The following is a 16,054-nucleotide window of genomic DNA, read 5'->3' on the forward strand; positions in this document are numbered from 1 at the left end:
CAACCGTAAGGGTACCGTCTCACATAACGATTTACCAACGTTCACGACCAGCGATACGACCTGGCCGTGATCGTTGGAAAGTCGTTGTGTGGTCGCTGGGGAGCTGTCACACAGACCGCTCTTCAGCGACCAACGATGCCAAGGTCCCGGGTAACCAGGGTAAACATCGGGTTACTAAGCGCAGGGCCGCGCTTAGTAACCCGATGTTTACCATGGTTACCAGCGTAAAAGTAAAAAAAAAAAAAACGTACATACTCACATTTCGGTGTCCTTCAGGTCCCTTGCCGTCTGCTTCCCGCTCTGACTGAGTGCCGCCGTACAGTGAGAGCAGAGCGCAGCGGTGACGTCTCTCACTTTCCGGCCGGCAGACAGTCAGAGCGGGAAGCAGACGGCAAGGGACCTGAAGGACACCGAAATGTGAGTATGTACGGTTTTATTTTTTTTACTTTTACGCTGGTAACCACGGTAAACATCGGGTTACTAAGCGCGGCCCTGCGCTTAGTAACCCGATGTTTACCCTGGTTACAAGCGAACGCATCGCTGGATCGCTGTCACAACGATCCAGCGATGACAGCGGGAGATCCAGCGACGAAAGAAAGAAAGAAAGTTCCAAACGATCTGCTACGACGTACGATTCTCAGCAGGGTCCCTGATCGCTGCTGCGTGTCAGACACAGCGATATCGTATGGATATCGCTGGAACGTCACGGATCGTACCGTCGTAGCGATCAAAGTGCCACTGTGAGACGGTACCCTAACTCTAATTCCAACCCTAACCCTAAGGCTATGTGCCCACGTTGCGGATTCGTGTGAGATTTTTCCGCATGATTTTTGAAAAATCCGCAGGTAAAAGGCACTGCGTTTTACCTGCAGATTTACAGCAGATTTCCAGTGTTTTTTTGTGCGGATTTCACCTGCGGATTCCTATTGAGGAACAGGTGTAAAACGCTGCGGAATCCGCACAAAGAATTGACATGCTGCAGAAAATACAACGCAGCGTTTCTGCACGGAATTTTCCGCACCCTGGGCACAGCGGATTTGGTTTTCCATAGGTGTACATGGTACTGTAAACCTGATGGAAAACTGCAACGAATTCGCAGCGGCCAATCCGCTGCGGATCCGCAGCCAAATCCGCTGCGGATCCGCGGCCAATCCGCTGCGGATCCGCAGCCAAATCCGCACATGCCATAACCCTAACCCTAACCCTACCCCTACCCGTAACCCTAACCCTACCCCTAACCCTACCCCTAGTTCTAACCCTAACCCTAGTTCTAACCCTAACCCTAGTGGAAAACGAAAAAAAAAAAAAAATTCTTTATTTTATTATTCTCCCTACCTATGGGGGTGATAAAGGGGGGGGGGGTATTTATTATTTTTTTTATTTTGATCGCTGTGATAGAACCTACCACAGCGATCAAAATGTACTTGTAAGGAATCTGCCGGCTGGCAGATTCGGCGCGCGCACTGAGCATGCGCCCGCCATATTGGAAGATGGCGGCGCCCAGCGAGGAGACGTACGGACACCGGGAGGATCGGTAAGTATGAAGGGGGGGTGGATTGGAGCACAGGGGGGGTGATCGGACCACAGGGGGGGTGAATTGAAACAAGGAGGGAGCGGACAGGAGGACGGGGGAGCCGGCAGGCGGACGGAGGGGACCGGACCCGATAACGGAGGACTGGGGGGGCGATCGGTGGGTGTGGGGGGGGTCACTTAAGTATTTCCAGCCATGGCCGATGATATTGCAGCATCGGCCATGGCTGGATTGTAATATTTCACCATTTGTTTAGGTGAAATATTACAAATCGCTCTGATTGGCTGTTTCACTTTCAACAGCCAATCAGAGCGATCGTAGCCACGGGGGGGTGAAGCCACCCCCCCTGGGCTGAAGCACCACTCCCCCTGTCTCTGCAGATCGGGTAAAATGGGAGTTAACCCCTTCACCCGATCTGCAGGGACGCGATCATTCCATGACGCATACGCTGCGTCATAGGTCGGATTGGCACAGACTTTCATGACGCAGCGTATGCGTCAAAGGTCGGGAAGGGGTTAAAAAAATCCAGCTTAGGTTCTCCTATATTTTCTATAACCTGGAAGGCATAACTCACAGTTGGGGTCTGCAACCCTCAGCTGTCAGCAAGGTTGGTTATCAGGAATAAAGGGATCCCCACACTGTTTTTTAATAAATTATTTAAATGAATAATTAAAACAAAAGGTGTGGGATCCCCCCCATTTTTTACAACCAGCCTTGCTAAAGATCACAGCTGGAGACTGGTATTCTCAGGCTGATAAGGGGCCATGAATGTTGACCCCTCCAGCCTAAAAATAGCAGCCCACAACCACCCTGAAAAAGCACATCTATTTAGATGTTCCAATTCTGGCACTTTGCCTGGCTCTTCCCAATTGCCCTGTAGCAGTGGCAAGTGGGGTGCATGTTTTGGGGGTTGATGTCACCTTTTCAGGTGACATCAAGCCCATGGCTAAAGGCCCCGTCTCACTTAGCGATTTACCAACGATCACGACCAGCGATATGACCTGGCCGTGATCGTTGGTAAGTCGCTGTGTGGTCGCTGGGGAGCTGTCACACAGACCGCTCTCCCCAGCGACCAACGATCAGGGGAACGACTTCGGCATCGTTGAAACTGTCTTCAACGATGCCGAAGTCCCCCTGCAGCACCCGGGTAACCAGGGTAAACATCGGGTTACTAAGCGCAGGGCCGCGCTTAGTAACCCGATGTTTACCCTGGTTACAAAAAAAAACAAACACTACATACTCGCCTTTCGGTGTCCAGGTCCCTTGCCGTCTGCTTCCTGCTCTCACTGACTCCCGGCCGTACACTGAGAGCAGAGCGCAGCGGTGACGTCACTGCTGTGCTCTCACTTCTCACTGTACGGCAGTCAGTGAGAGCAGGAAGCAGACGGCAAGGGACCTGGACACCGAAAGGCGAGTATGTAGTGTTTGTTTTTTTTTGTAACCAGGGTAAACATCGGGTTACTAAGCGCGGCCCTGCGCTTAGTAACCCGATGTTTACCCTGGTTACCAGTGAAGACATCGCTGGATCGGTGTCACACACACCGATTCAGCAATGTCAGCGGGGCCTCAACGACCAAAAAAAGGTCCAGGCCATTCCGACACGACCAGCGATCTCGCAGCAGGGGCCTGATCGCTGGTACGTGTCACACATAGCGAGATCGCTATGGAGGTCGCTGTTGCGTCACAAAACTTGTGACTCAGCAGCGATCTCGCTAGCGATCTCGCTATGTGAGACGGGGCCTTAAGTAATGGAGAGGTGTCTATAAAACACCTCTCCATTACTAATCCTATAGCTATATGGTAAATAAAGATATAGCCAGAATAAAGTCCTTTGCTAGAAATAAAATAAAACACAGTTTTCCATTTTTATTTAAAAATAATAAACACAGTTATACTCACCTAATTCCCTTGTAGCTCCCATCTCCTGTAATAAACCAAAAATAAAAAACAACAATATTTCTCACTTCTCTGTAATTCTGTCCCATGCAGTAATCTGTGTCTGGGGGATAAACCGTTTTCAACCTGGACAGTGCCAAGATGCGACCATCCAGGCAGAGAACCACTGGTGAATGAGCTGCTGCAAGCACAGCATCACTGACCAGCGGTGACATCATTGAGGTTAGTGCCGGTCATTGAGGCTGTGTCCGCAGCAGGGCTGAACTGCAGTGACGTCAACACCATGGGAAAAGCCAATGATGAGATCACCGCAGTTCAAGCTCAGTGTCTTCACAGTAGATCACCATGAGAATTTTTCTCTCATTGTTATCACTTGACTACAACTCTCGACATTCTCCCCTGCTCCCTCTGATCATCGGCAGAACAGGGGAGATTGATGAGTACCGTCTTCAGCATCCAGCGCCAGGGAACAGCACTTACTGTACCGCTGCTTCTCAGGTGCTGGTACGTGTCCCACAGATGACATCCCAGTGTGTCATCCGTGTGCACGTGTGCGGGGCATTTTGCAGCCTGTTATGGTAAAAAAATGGACATTTCTACATGTGGGTCACATGGACACATGGTCAGTGGAAACACATTGACATGTGCACAGACCCATTCACTTGAATGGGTCTACATGTGTAAGTGTCTCTGGTACGTGTGAAAACTGTCACCACAGATACTGGAGACACTGACATGTGAAAGAGGCCTTAGCAAGTACTTGAAACCCCATGAAAAAACAGTAATGAAACATGTTTTGTTTTTTTAAGATCGAAGTACTTGTTAGCCAGTTTCTCTGTATTTCCTCCCAGAAATGTATAAACAAACATGTTATGTGTCCCCCCCCTATAATCTGATACTATTAGCAATAACACAGGTCTACAAAAAAAATTTTTTGTAATCATTAGAGTTGAGCGACTTTTACTTTGTTAGGATCGAGTCGGGTTTCGCGAAACCCGACTTTCTCAAAAGTCGGATCTGGTGAAATTGGCCGATTATTGCGAAAAGTCGGGGGCCGACTGAAACACGAAACCCAATGCAAGTCAATGGGGAATCAAAGTCGGCAGAGAGTGGAGGACAGGAAAACACCTACAGTGCCCATTTTAATGGCAAAAACATCAATTCTTATTACTGAAGCTTGTCAATCTTAATTTACTTTATAATAATAGTTAGGCATTGAAAACTGGGGGTCATTTGGCTAAATTTGTGGGGGGTAGGGCTGGCTCAAGTTTTTTGTGGGCCCAGGAAACGCGGAATACGTCACGGTGGTGGAGCAGGGAGAGGTAAGCATTTAAACTTTGCAAGTGCTGTGATCCTGGGCAAGCAGGGGGGGCCCACTCGTTCGCATTGGCACTGGCACAGGGCCCCTCAAAGTATGGCAGTGTGTATGACGGCGGGGGTGCCTCCCACCGGCAGACACTTTTGCGTACTATGAGGGGCCCTGTGCCAGTGACATTGCCAACGAGTATGCCCCCCCACCTGATGAAGGAACCTGCACTTTCATCTGCACCTTCCTCTTTGTCCCCGTGTAAGGTGGTATAGTATGCGGGAAGGGGAACCTGACTTTCAGCAAGGTCAGATTCTGGCTGTGTAGTGCAAGGGGAATGTAGTGGTCTGGGTCAATGTTCCAGCAGAGTCATCTAGCAGTGGCTGGGCAATGGGCAGGATGACGAGGAAACACAGATATATGCCCAAATAATAAAATAGGCTAAATGCAGTTCAAAACTGGTAACAGGACTAAACAGGCGGCATAGCTTTGTTCAGCGGAGGACAACTGTAATGAGAGGCTGACAATTAGTAGGCCCAATAAAGTAAGTAGGCTAAAAGCAGTTCAAAATCGGAAACAGGACTAAACTGGCGGCATAGCTTTGTTCAGTGGAGGACAACTGTAATGAGAGGCTGGCAGTTAGTAGGCCCAATAAAGTAAGTAGGCTAAATGCAGTACAAAACTGGTAACAGGAGTGAACTGGCGGCATAGCTTTGTTCAGCAGAGGACAATTGTAAGGAGTGGCGCAGACAGACTTAGTAGGCCTAAAATAAAAAAGTAGGCTCAATGCAGTTCAAAATTGGTTACAGGAGTACACAGGCGGCATAGCTTTATTCAGCGGAGGACAATTGTAAGGAGTGGCAGACACAGTTAGTAGGCCCCAAAAAGTAAGTAGGCTAAATGCAGTTCAAAACTGGTAACAGGAGTAAACAGGCGGCATAGCTTTGTTCAATGGAGGACAGCTGTAATGAGTGGCGCAGACACAGTTTGTAGGCCAACATTAAAAAAGTAGGCTCCAAGCAGTTCAAAAATGGTAACAGGAGTAAACAGGCGGCATAGTTTTGTTCAATGGAGGACAGCTGTAATGAGTGGCACAGACACAGTTTGTAGACCCACATTAAAAAAGTAGGCTCCAAGCTGTTCAAAAATGGTAAAAGGAGTAAACAGGTGGTGCTTGCGCTAGGTGGTGACCACGGCCCTGTGGGGGGAGTCAGCCCATTTAGGGAGGTAAAAAAATGGCCTATTGTGGACATTCAGCAGCTGCAAATGGAGGAATTGGAGAAGTCAGTAAGAGGAGGCCAAAAGCAAGACATTTTTTAAGCAATTCATAGAAATTCATGATTGGTTCATTTTAATAAAGGTTAGATCATCAACATTTTGGGTAGCCAGACGTGTCCTTTTTTCGGTCAGTATTGAACCAGCAGCACTGAAGACTCTTTCTGATAGCACACTAGCACCAGGACAAGCGAGCTCCTGTAATGCATATTCTGTCAATTCAGGCCAGGTGTCTATTTTAGATGCCCAGTAATCAAAGGGGAATGACCTGTGAGGGAGAACATCGATAAGGGAGGAAAAATAGTTCGAAACCATACTGGAAAAATGCAGTCTCCTGTCGCTTTGAATCGATGTAGCAGTACCTGTCGTGTCTGCGGTCATTGCGAAATCACTCCACAACCTGGTCGTAAAACCCCTCTGTCCAACGCCACTTCTGATTTGTGCACCTCTAACACCTCTGCCACATTGCCCCCTACAGCTCATGTGAGAACCATCACCACCGCTGTGTGCTGGGAATGCCTGAACCAAACGGTCTACAAGAGTTGCTTGTTTGGTAGCCAATATTTGCTCAAGGTTCTCATGTGGCATGATATTTTGTAATTTTCCTTTATATCGTGGATCCCGGAGGCAGGCCATCCAGTAATCGTCATTGGTCATAATTTTGATAATGCGGGGGTCCCTTTTTAGGATATGCAAGGCATACTAAGCCATGTGGGCCAATGTTCCAGGTGTCAATTCACTGCTTGTGCTGGGTTGAGGAGCACTTTCTTGCAAATCAACATCACTTGTGTCTTGCAAAAACCCTGTACCTGACCTTGCAACGCCACCAGTTTCTATTGCCCCCTGAGAAGCATCCTCCTCCCATAAATATTCATCCCCATCATCCTCCTCCTCCTCCTCTTCATCCACCACCTCGTCCAGGAGAGTTCCCTGAGCAGACAATGGCTGACTGTCATCAAGGCTTCCCTCCTCCTCTGCTGCAGACGCCTGCTCCTTAATGTGCATCAAACTTTGCAGCAGCAGACGCATTAGGGGGATGCTCATGCTTATGATGGCATCGTCTGCACTTACCAGCCGTGTGCATTCCTCAAAACACTGAAGGACTTGACAGAGGTCTTGTAGCTTCGACCACTGCACACCTGACAACTCCATATCTGCCATCCAACTGCCTGCCCGTGTATGTGTATCCTCCCACAAATACATAACAGCACGCCTCTGTTCGCACAGCCTCTGAAGCATGTGCAGTGTGGAGTTCCACCTTGTTGCAACGTTGATTATTAGGAGGTGCTGGGGAAGCTTCAGCGATCGCTGATGGTTCAGCATACGGCTGGAGTGTACGGGCGACCGGCGGATGTGCGAGCAGTTTTCGCACCTTCAGAAGCAGGGCTTGTAACCCCGGATAATTTTTCAGGAAGCACTGCACCACCAGGTTCAAGGTGTGAGCCAGGCAAGGTATGTGTTTCAGTTCTGAAAGGGCTATGGCAGCCATAAAATTCCTTCCGTTATCACTGACTATCTTGCCTGCCTCAAGATGTACACTGCCCAGCCATGACTGAGTTTCTTGCTGCAAGTACTCGGCCAGTACTTCCGCGGTGTGTCTGTTGTTGCCCAAACACTTCATTTCCAACACAGCCTGCTGACGCTTACCACTAGCTGTTCCATAATGGGACACCTCGTGTGCAACACTGGCAGCTGCGGATATAGTGGTCGGGCGACAGCGCTTTGTGGACGAGCTTTCGCTTCTGCTGGAGGAGGAGGAGGAGGGGTGGCGAACGCCTACAGCCAACTGTTTCCTTGACCGTGGGCTAGGCAGAACTGTCCCACTATGGCTGTCCTCTGTGGACCCTGCATCCACCACATTAGCCCAGTGTGCCGTGATGGACACGTAACGTCCCTGGCCATGCCTACTGGTCCATGCATCTGTTGTGAGGTGCACCTTTCTACTTACTGATTGCCTCAGTGCATGGACAATGCGGTCTTTGACATGCTGGTGGAGGGCTGGGATGGCTTTTCTCACAAAGAAGTGTCGACTGGGTAGGTCATAGCGTGGTACTGCGTAGGCCATCAAGGCTTTGAAAGCTTCGCTTTCAACCAACCGGTAGGGCATCACCTCTAATGAGATTAGTCTTGCAATGTGGACGTTCAAACCCTGTGTCCGTGGATGAGAACTTTCTTTTCCTAACGAGAGTCTCTTGTAGGGTGAGCTGGACTGGAGAGCTGCATATGGTGGAACAAGCGGTGGTGGTGGTGGTGGACATGGCGGATTGAGAGAGGGTTGGTGATGGTATTCTTGAGGTTGACCTACATAAGGTGTTTCCTACCAAAAACCTTGTGATTCCCTGACTGCTTTGGCCTTGCGACGATACCACCATATTTGCTGCTGGTGGTGTCCTAACCGGTGGGCTTACAGTGAGGGAAGCAATGTAGCATTGCTGACTACCTTCATTCTGGGCAGGTGCACCAACGGTACGGGACGTTTGGTAGTTAGTCCAGGCTTGCAAGTGCATGCTGGTTAAATGTCTACGCATGCACATTGTATTTAAATTTTGGGGATTCTTCCCTCTGCTTAAGGTCTTTGAGCATTTCCTACAGATAACTTTGCACTGCTCATTCGGAGCTTGGTTAAAAAATTGCCACACTCCACTATTCCTACTATGGAATACCTTTTCAGGCATTGTATGCTGTGCTACTTTCACCGGATGGCCATGCTGTCCTAAAACTGTTTTTTTGGTTGACAAACGTTTTTGGCCTGAGACGGGCCTGCCAGATGAAAGTTGTTGCTATGTAGATGGCTGCTTCGGATCATCCTCCTCCGCTTCTGAGCTACTGTCAGCGGCAATTTCCCTTTTATTTTGGGGAAACTGCACCACAACTCAGCCCCAGTGTATAACACAACACAATGTAAGTGGCAGCAAGTGGCTGGCTGATACACCACAAACTAAGAGGACTGAGGTATATCCACTTTGTGAGAATTTCAATCTCACTTTTTTTTTTTGGACACAGAACCCAAACTCAGGCCCAGTGTATTTTACAACGCAATGTGAATGGCAGCAAGTGGCTGGCTGATACACCACAAACTAAGAGGACTGAGGTATATCCTCCTACTGTACCAGTTATGACTTGTATTGTTCAAGATTATTGTACTTGTTTTTATTATGTATACCCCTCCTCACTTGTAAAGCGCCATGGAATAAATGGCGCTATAACAATAAATAATAATAATAATAATAATATCCACTTTGTGAGAATTTCAATCTCACTTTTTTTGGGGGGAGACTGAACCCAAACTCAGGCTCAGTGTATAAAACAACGCAATGTAAGTGGCAGAACGTGGCTGGCTGATATACGACAAACTAACAGAACTGAGGTATATTCACTTTGTGAGAATTTGAATCTCCCTTTTTTGGGGGGGAGACAGCACCACAACTCAGGCCCAGTGTGTAACACAACGCAATGTAAGTGGCAGCAAGTGGCTGGAAGATATCTGAAAAAATTCAAGGACTGTAGTACAATTTCTATCTCCCTACAATGATCTCAGGACAAGTATGGCAGCAACAAAAAGGACTGCTGCACACAAAAGTGTGGACAAATAAACAAGATAACTGCAGAAAGGAGCAACAGGATTTTTGCTTTTAAAAAAGCAGTTGGTTTGCACAGCAGCGGTGCAAACAGCAATGCAGCTATCAGGGAGCCTTATAGGCAGCCTAATACGCTACAGAGCTGATGCACAGAAATCTAGCCTCCACTGTCCCTGCCAAACAAAGGTGGTGTTGGACAGCTACAGCACAAGTGGTTTGGGGGTTAATCTTCCCTCCCTAAATATATACCTGCTTCTGACGAAGCTGCAGCAACCTCTCCCTATGCTGAGATCGGCAGAAGTAAAATGGCGGTCGGCGTGCACGCCCCTTTATAGCCCCTGTGACGCCACAGAAAGCAAGCCAATCACTGTCATGCCCTTCTCTAAGATGGTGGGGACCGAGACCTATGTCATCACGCTGCCCACACTCTGCGTCCTCCTTCATTGGCTGAAAAATGGCGCTGAACGTGTCATATGAAACGCGACTTTGGCGTGAAGATCGCCGACCGCATGGCCGATCCCACACTAGGATCGGGTCGGGTTTCATGAAACCCGACTTTGCCGAAAGTCGGCGATTTTTGAATTTGTCCGATCCGTTTCGCTCAACCCTAGTAATCATCACAGGTGACTTTGTACTTTTCTGAATCATCTTTTTGTCCTGATTTCAAAAATGTATATAGTTTTTCAGTAACATGTATAGTTTCCATGGACCAGCATCATTATTATAAGGTATAGAAAATATAAGAAAACAGTAATCTACATATCAGAAAAAATGCTTCACCTTACAAAACAATTTCACATGCAAATTAGAAACCAAATTATGAGCAGAAATTAAAAGTCCTTGACATTAGACTGTCGCTGATACGATTGTTCAGGGTTGTCCCTATATAACATCCAACAGGTAGCTCCCGGTAGCCAAGACCCCCAGAGAAATTCCGACGCTGCGCGGGTGCTATACACTTATTTCTCAGTCCCTTTAAAAAGCGGCGCTGAGGCATAAGTACCCTTAACTGCTGCTGTTAAAAGGCGTACCGGCGGTCGTTAAGGGGTTAAAGGGTTTTTCCTACAAACAAAGTACATTTTAGTCTATAGATGTTGGAATAAAAATAAGTTCCACAGTTGGATTTTTTTTTTTTAAATGTTTATGTTCCTGTGCTGAGAGAAACAAATACATGTGCCCCTGCTATGTACTGTGTATTGGCTGAGTCTGACCCTACAGGAGCACAACCTGTGCATACCACATCTCCTGGGCAGGAGAGGACACAAAAGAGTATACAGACTGCATGGGATCTCAGATGATTCTTTCTCTGAGTTAAAGCATTTACTGCTTGTTTTTAACTATGTTTACCTCACAGAAATCAGCAGCTGAGATCTCGTGCTGTCCTGTCTGTATACTCTATTTTGCTTTCTCCCTGCCCAGGAGCTGTGGTATGATCAGACCATGTTCCAAGCATGGTGTGACACGGCCATTACACAATTACCCAGCATGGACACATTTATAAAATTATCTCAGCACAGGAAAAAAATTAAAAAATTTGTGGAATTTATTTTTGCTACAGAATTGGCCAGCAATAGGAAGTTGTCCTGATGCTGGGACATCTGACGATGTGATGTAACCTGTTGGGATAACCCAACAGCAAGTGTTTAATGTCATGCAACACCATATCAGAAGAGTTACACGTCCTGATAAAATAGACTTTTTTTAACCCCTTAGTGACCTGGACAAATTGTTAAAATCTGATCAGTATCACTTTATGTGGTAATAACTCTAGAACGCTTCAACATATCCCCATTGATTTGGAGACTGTTTTTTCGTGACACATTATTCTTTATGATAATAGTAAATTCAGGTCGAGATGTTTTGGGTTTATTTATAAAAAATATCAGAAATTTGTCAAAAATGTAAAGAAAATAGAAATGTTCAAACTGTGAATGACTAGCCTTTTAATCCAGATAGTCATACCATAGAAAAATATTAACAAATAATATCTCCCACATGTTTGCTTTACATCAGCACCATTTTGTAAAATGTTATTTTATTTTGTCAGCATTTTAGGAGGTAGCAGCAATTTTTGCTTTTTTTCCAAGGAAATGTACAAAATTATTTTCTTTAGGGATCTATCCAGATTTGAAGTGATTTGGGGGGTCCTATATATTGGGAAAAAAACAGAAGTGATACCATTTTAAAAACTGCGCTCCTCGACATATTGGAAACTGCTGTCAGGTAGTTTATTTACCCTTCAGGTGATTTTCAGGAATTAATGCAAAGTGACATGAACGGAATGAAAAAAATGTATTTTTTACCACCTAAATGTCGCTGACTTCTGAACAGGCCGCTGTAGCTGGCAGACTCTAAGGCCGGTATTTGATTGTAAATTGCCATGGCAAACATCAGGACTACACAACCATGATCTGAGGGTGCAGATGGGGATAAACAGGAAGCTCCCACACTCTGTTAACCATTTATATGATGTAGTCACTATTGACCACAGCATCTAACAGGTTAAACAGATTTGCACTGTGAAAACACTGATCGTTGCTGATGCAGCCAGTTTTCAGCTATAGAGTACAGCCGACAGCTGCTGGATTGTCACCTGTATGGGGAGGCTATTCTCTTATATCTCATGTCAGTAAAAAGACATATTGGCGGTCATTAAGGCCTCTTTCACACGTCAGTGTCTCCGGTACGTGTAGTGACAGTTTTCTCACGTACCGGAGACACAGACACACGTAGACCCATTCAAATGAATGGGTCTATGCACATGTCTCCGTGTTTTCACGGACCGTGTGTCCGTGTGCAAAACACGGAGACATGTCCGTGTTTCTCCGGCAGCTCGTACAGCAATACGTCCTGCATACGTGCACACGGAGAACAGTGTGCACTCTCCTCCGTGTGCACGTACCGCCCACAGGAGAGACAGCGCTACAGTAAGCGCTGTCCCCCTGTGTGGTGCTGAAGGCGGCATTCATCTCTTCTCCCCCGCGGGAGAGAAGAGATGAATGATCAATTTTTTGTTTTGGTCACGTGGGACCGCTCATTACAGTGAGGAATATGCGCATATTCCTCGCTGTAATGAGCGGTCCCACGTGACCGCTCACACAGGAGAAGGGGCCAGCGCTGAGAGGAGAAAGGAGACATCGCGGGAGCCGGGTGAGTATTTCTTCTGCAAGGGGCCGGGCGACGCACTGGGGTATTGGAGGCGGGAGGTCCCAGCAACTTTATTTTTAACAAAAAAAACCAAAAAATTGATCATTCATCTCTTCTCTCCCGCGGGGGAGAAGAGATGAATGCCGCCTTCAGCACCACAGCGGGGGGGACAGCGCTTAGTGTAGCGCTGTCTCACCTGCACGGTCCGTGTGGTCCTCAGGCGGCACACGGATGCCGCACGTGTGCCACACTGATGTGCCACGTGAGCACACGGACACACGGACATGGATAACTCCGGTACTGATTTCTCCGGTACCGGAATTATCTGGACGTGTGAAAGTGGCCTAAGGTGTAATGCATGGATGAGTCATATCCTCTAGACCAGTGTTCCCCAACTCAAGAGCCACCAACATGTCACGTTTTCAGGATTTCCTTAGTTTTGCACAGGTGATGCAGTTATCACATCTGCAATACTAAGCAAATCCTGAAAACGTGACATGTTGGTAGCTCTTAAGGCCCGTAGTTGGGGAACACTGCTCTAGAGAGAGGCATTCATTTTAGCTGCATTCATTCTGACTTATAGATAAAGGTAATTCTTATTGTGTTATGGTACCAACCACCAACTAAGCTCTGATCTTTTTATTCTGTGCTATCCACCCAGGTTTCTGCAATACAGTCCAGTCACTTGTCTTGTGGCACTGCTGTTATAGTTGGAGTAGCACCTTCAGTTTCAACACTCTCATTTTCACCAAGATTATTTCTCACTGGGCGAACTCTGAAAGGAGGTTTTTTCGGAGGTGCGTAAAAACTCAAAAAAGTGACGATCTACAAGTTTTTTTAATTTTACTGTATAAGTTTCTTAATACACAAACATACAGTATATATATATATTTTTTTTTTTTCCCGTTTATATACACACACACACGTATATAAATATATTATATATATATCATAATACTGTATATACTTACCTAAAGCTAATTGATTTTATCATCATTGTTTGTTTAGGCTTTAGAGGCAAGGAAAGTGTACCACAACTAGTATCAGATCTGATTGCTGAGAAGTTCAAAGTGGATGTTTTGCTGTCTCACAAATTGCCATTTAGTGAAATAAATAAAGGTTTTGACATGCTGCGTAGTGGTGAGAGGTATGTTTCAAATTTACTCCTGATAAAACAAATAACAAATGTAGAATTTTATATGACTTGTCCTTCACATCCTTAGTGATCTGTTGTTGATGAAACACAATGTAAATACACAAAAAAGCAATGTTTTTATTTTAGATACAACTAAATTAATGAACAATTTTGTTGTGGGATAGACATAGTTAACATATTCCGCAAAGTGGCATGGTAAGCGATATACAAACCCTTTGCCACAAATTGTGCATCTACATTCTTCAATCTATAAAAGTAAGAATCTGAAAATATAGCTATTGCTAAACATAGAAATGTTTATCTCAACCCTGATATTTCTGCATTATATCATTATTGTGGTATACTACTATGCTGTTATATTCCAGATCATGTTATTATTTTGGGTATTCAGGTCTGGAAACCCTCTGTTTATATTTTTAATTGATTTTAATTAATTTTTGCTAGTTGTTTTCTTGTCTAATAAAATTATGCACTTTTTATACATTGGAGTGTGCACGTCTCTACAATTATACTTTAATTCTGGCTTCAATATTTTCCTGATTTGTGGTGCGCCCTTACCTATATATTACTAGTCCAGTTAAATCTTCAACACAATGAACAAGAAAACAAGTCCCCACTTAGGTCCATCATCTGTCAATGGAAATATAAGGGGGTCAAAGTTACTGGTAACAGAAAGGCTCTAGAAAAGCAAATTGGCTTCTCACCAATTCAGCAAATTTTGTGCTCACAAATCCTCATGCCTCTCTTCCTACAATGTGCATAAACCAAAGTTAGGATCTACATGTTTGTCAGTACTGTAGTGATGAAAGCCCATTTAATTTAAAGGGATGCGTGTCTCCAGAAGCACTAGCTGGGCACAATGCACGGCCACTAGATTGTACTGGGCACGACAATGTACAAACGCTACAATGTACGGGCATTATAATTGCAGAAGTGCAATTTTAACTCAGCAACATCTATTGCTGTTTGTTTCTGGAAGATAAATTCCCAGAGAAATGTAATTTCTGGAATAGGGTCACTTGATGGGAGGGATTCTGCACTTCTAGCCCTTAGGGGCTCTATATATGGAATCTGCAAACTATTCTATGAAAACCTGTTCTCAAGAGGCAAATAGTACTTCTTCCCTCCTGAGTCTCACCATGTGGCTAAACAGTACTGTGCAGCTACTTATGGGGTAATGCCACGTTCAGCAGAAATTGTGTGACAAATTTTGCTGCCAGTTTAACTTGTTTCATCTTGTGAAAATATAAAATCTGGGGCTAAAATAAAATTTTAGTGGTAAAAATGTAATCATTTTTTCTTCACTGCCCAATGGTATAAAATTTTGTGACAAGTGTGTAGTCAATTTGATCACTGCTCCCTTATATTCATTGAGAGGTATAATTTGTAAAGTGGGGTCACTTTCGAGGGTTCTGCTTTTCTGGCACATCAGGGGCTCTGCCATTGTGACATAACATCTGCAAATCATGACAGCAAAATCTGAACTATAATAGCTGTGCTTTTCTGGGCAGCTGTCAGCTGCTGTTTTTTAAGATGGGGGGCCTATATCAATGGCCCCTTACCAGTCTGAGAATAGCAGCCCCCAGCTGTGAGCTTTTGCAAGACTGGTTGTCAAAAATGGTGGACCTCACTCCGTTTTTTTTTTTTAATATTTATTTAAATCATTAAAAAAACAGTGTGGGGACCTCTCTATTCTTGATAACTAACCTTGATGAAGCTGACAGCTGGGGGTTGCAGCCCCCAGCTGTGAGTTTTGTCTGGTTGGTTCATAAAATAGGGGGGAACCCACGTTGGGTTTTTCATTAATTTATTTTCAAACCATTGTATATGGCGGCTGTGGAATACCCCCATCCTCTGCACCTACCGTCACTGTTATTAGCGACAGCAGGTGTCAGATGATGGGGTAAGAGTCCCAAAAGCCCCCGCCTGCTGTTATTTGGACTTTAATATATCACCCATCATTCTCCTCTGCATGCCAGCAGAGTAGGGGAGAATGATGACAGCCAGCTTCAGCACCAGCTGCCGGGGAACAGCGCTTACAGTAGCGCTTCTTCCCCAGCAGCCGTCCGTGTCACATGGATGACATCAAAGTGTGTTCTCCATGTGCACGTGTGCGGGACGTTTTGCCGTCTGTGCTGACAGCAAAAAACGAACATGTCAGCGTG

At 45.8% G+C, this 16,054-nt stretch overlaps 1 protein-coding gene across 1 annotated transcript in view; it reads left to right on the forward strand.

Moving 5' to 3' along the window:
* Positions 1-16,054, forward strand: part of LOC143788222 (alcohol dehydrogenase 1-like) — a 177,957-nt gene that overhangs the window by 110,443 nt on the left and 51,460 nt on the right. Inside the window, exons 7-8 of the mRNA XM_077277730.1 lie at positions 13,395-13,530; positions 13,742-13,880. Of these exons, the coding sequence (XP_077133845.1) occupies positions 13,395-13,530; positions 13,742-13,880 (275 nt within the window). The remainder of the gene's footprint in view (positions 1-13,394; positions 13,531-13,741; positions 13,881-16,054) is intronic.

This window comes from Ranitomeya variabilis, chromosome 1 (genome assembly GCF_051348905.1).
Source record: "Ranitomeya variabilis isolate aRanVar5 chromosome 1, aRanVar5.hap1, whole genome shotgun sequence".
NCBI classification, from domain to species: Eukaryota; Metazoa; Chordata; class Amphibia; order Anura; family Dendrobatidae; genus Ranitomeya; species Ranitomeya variabilis.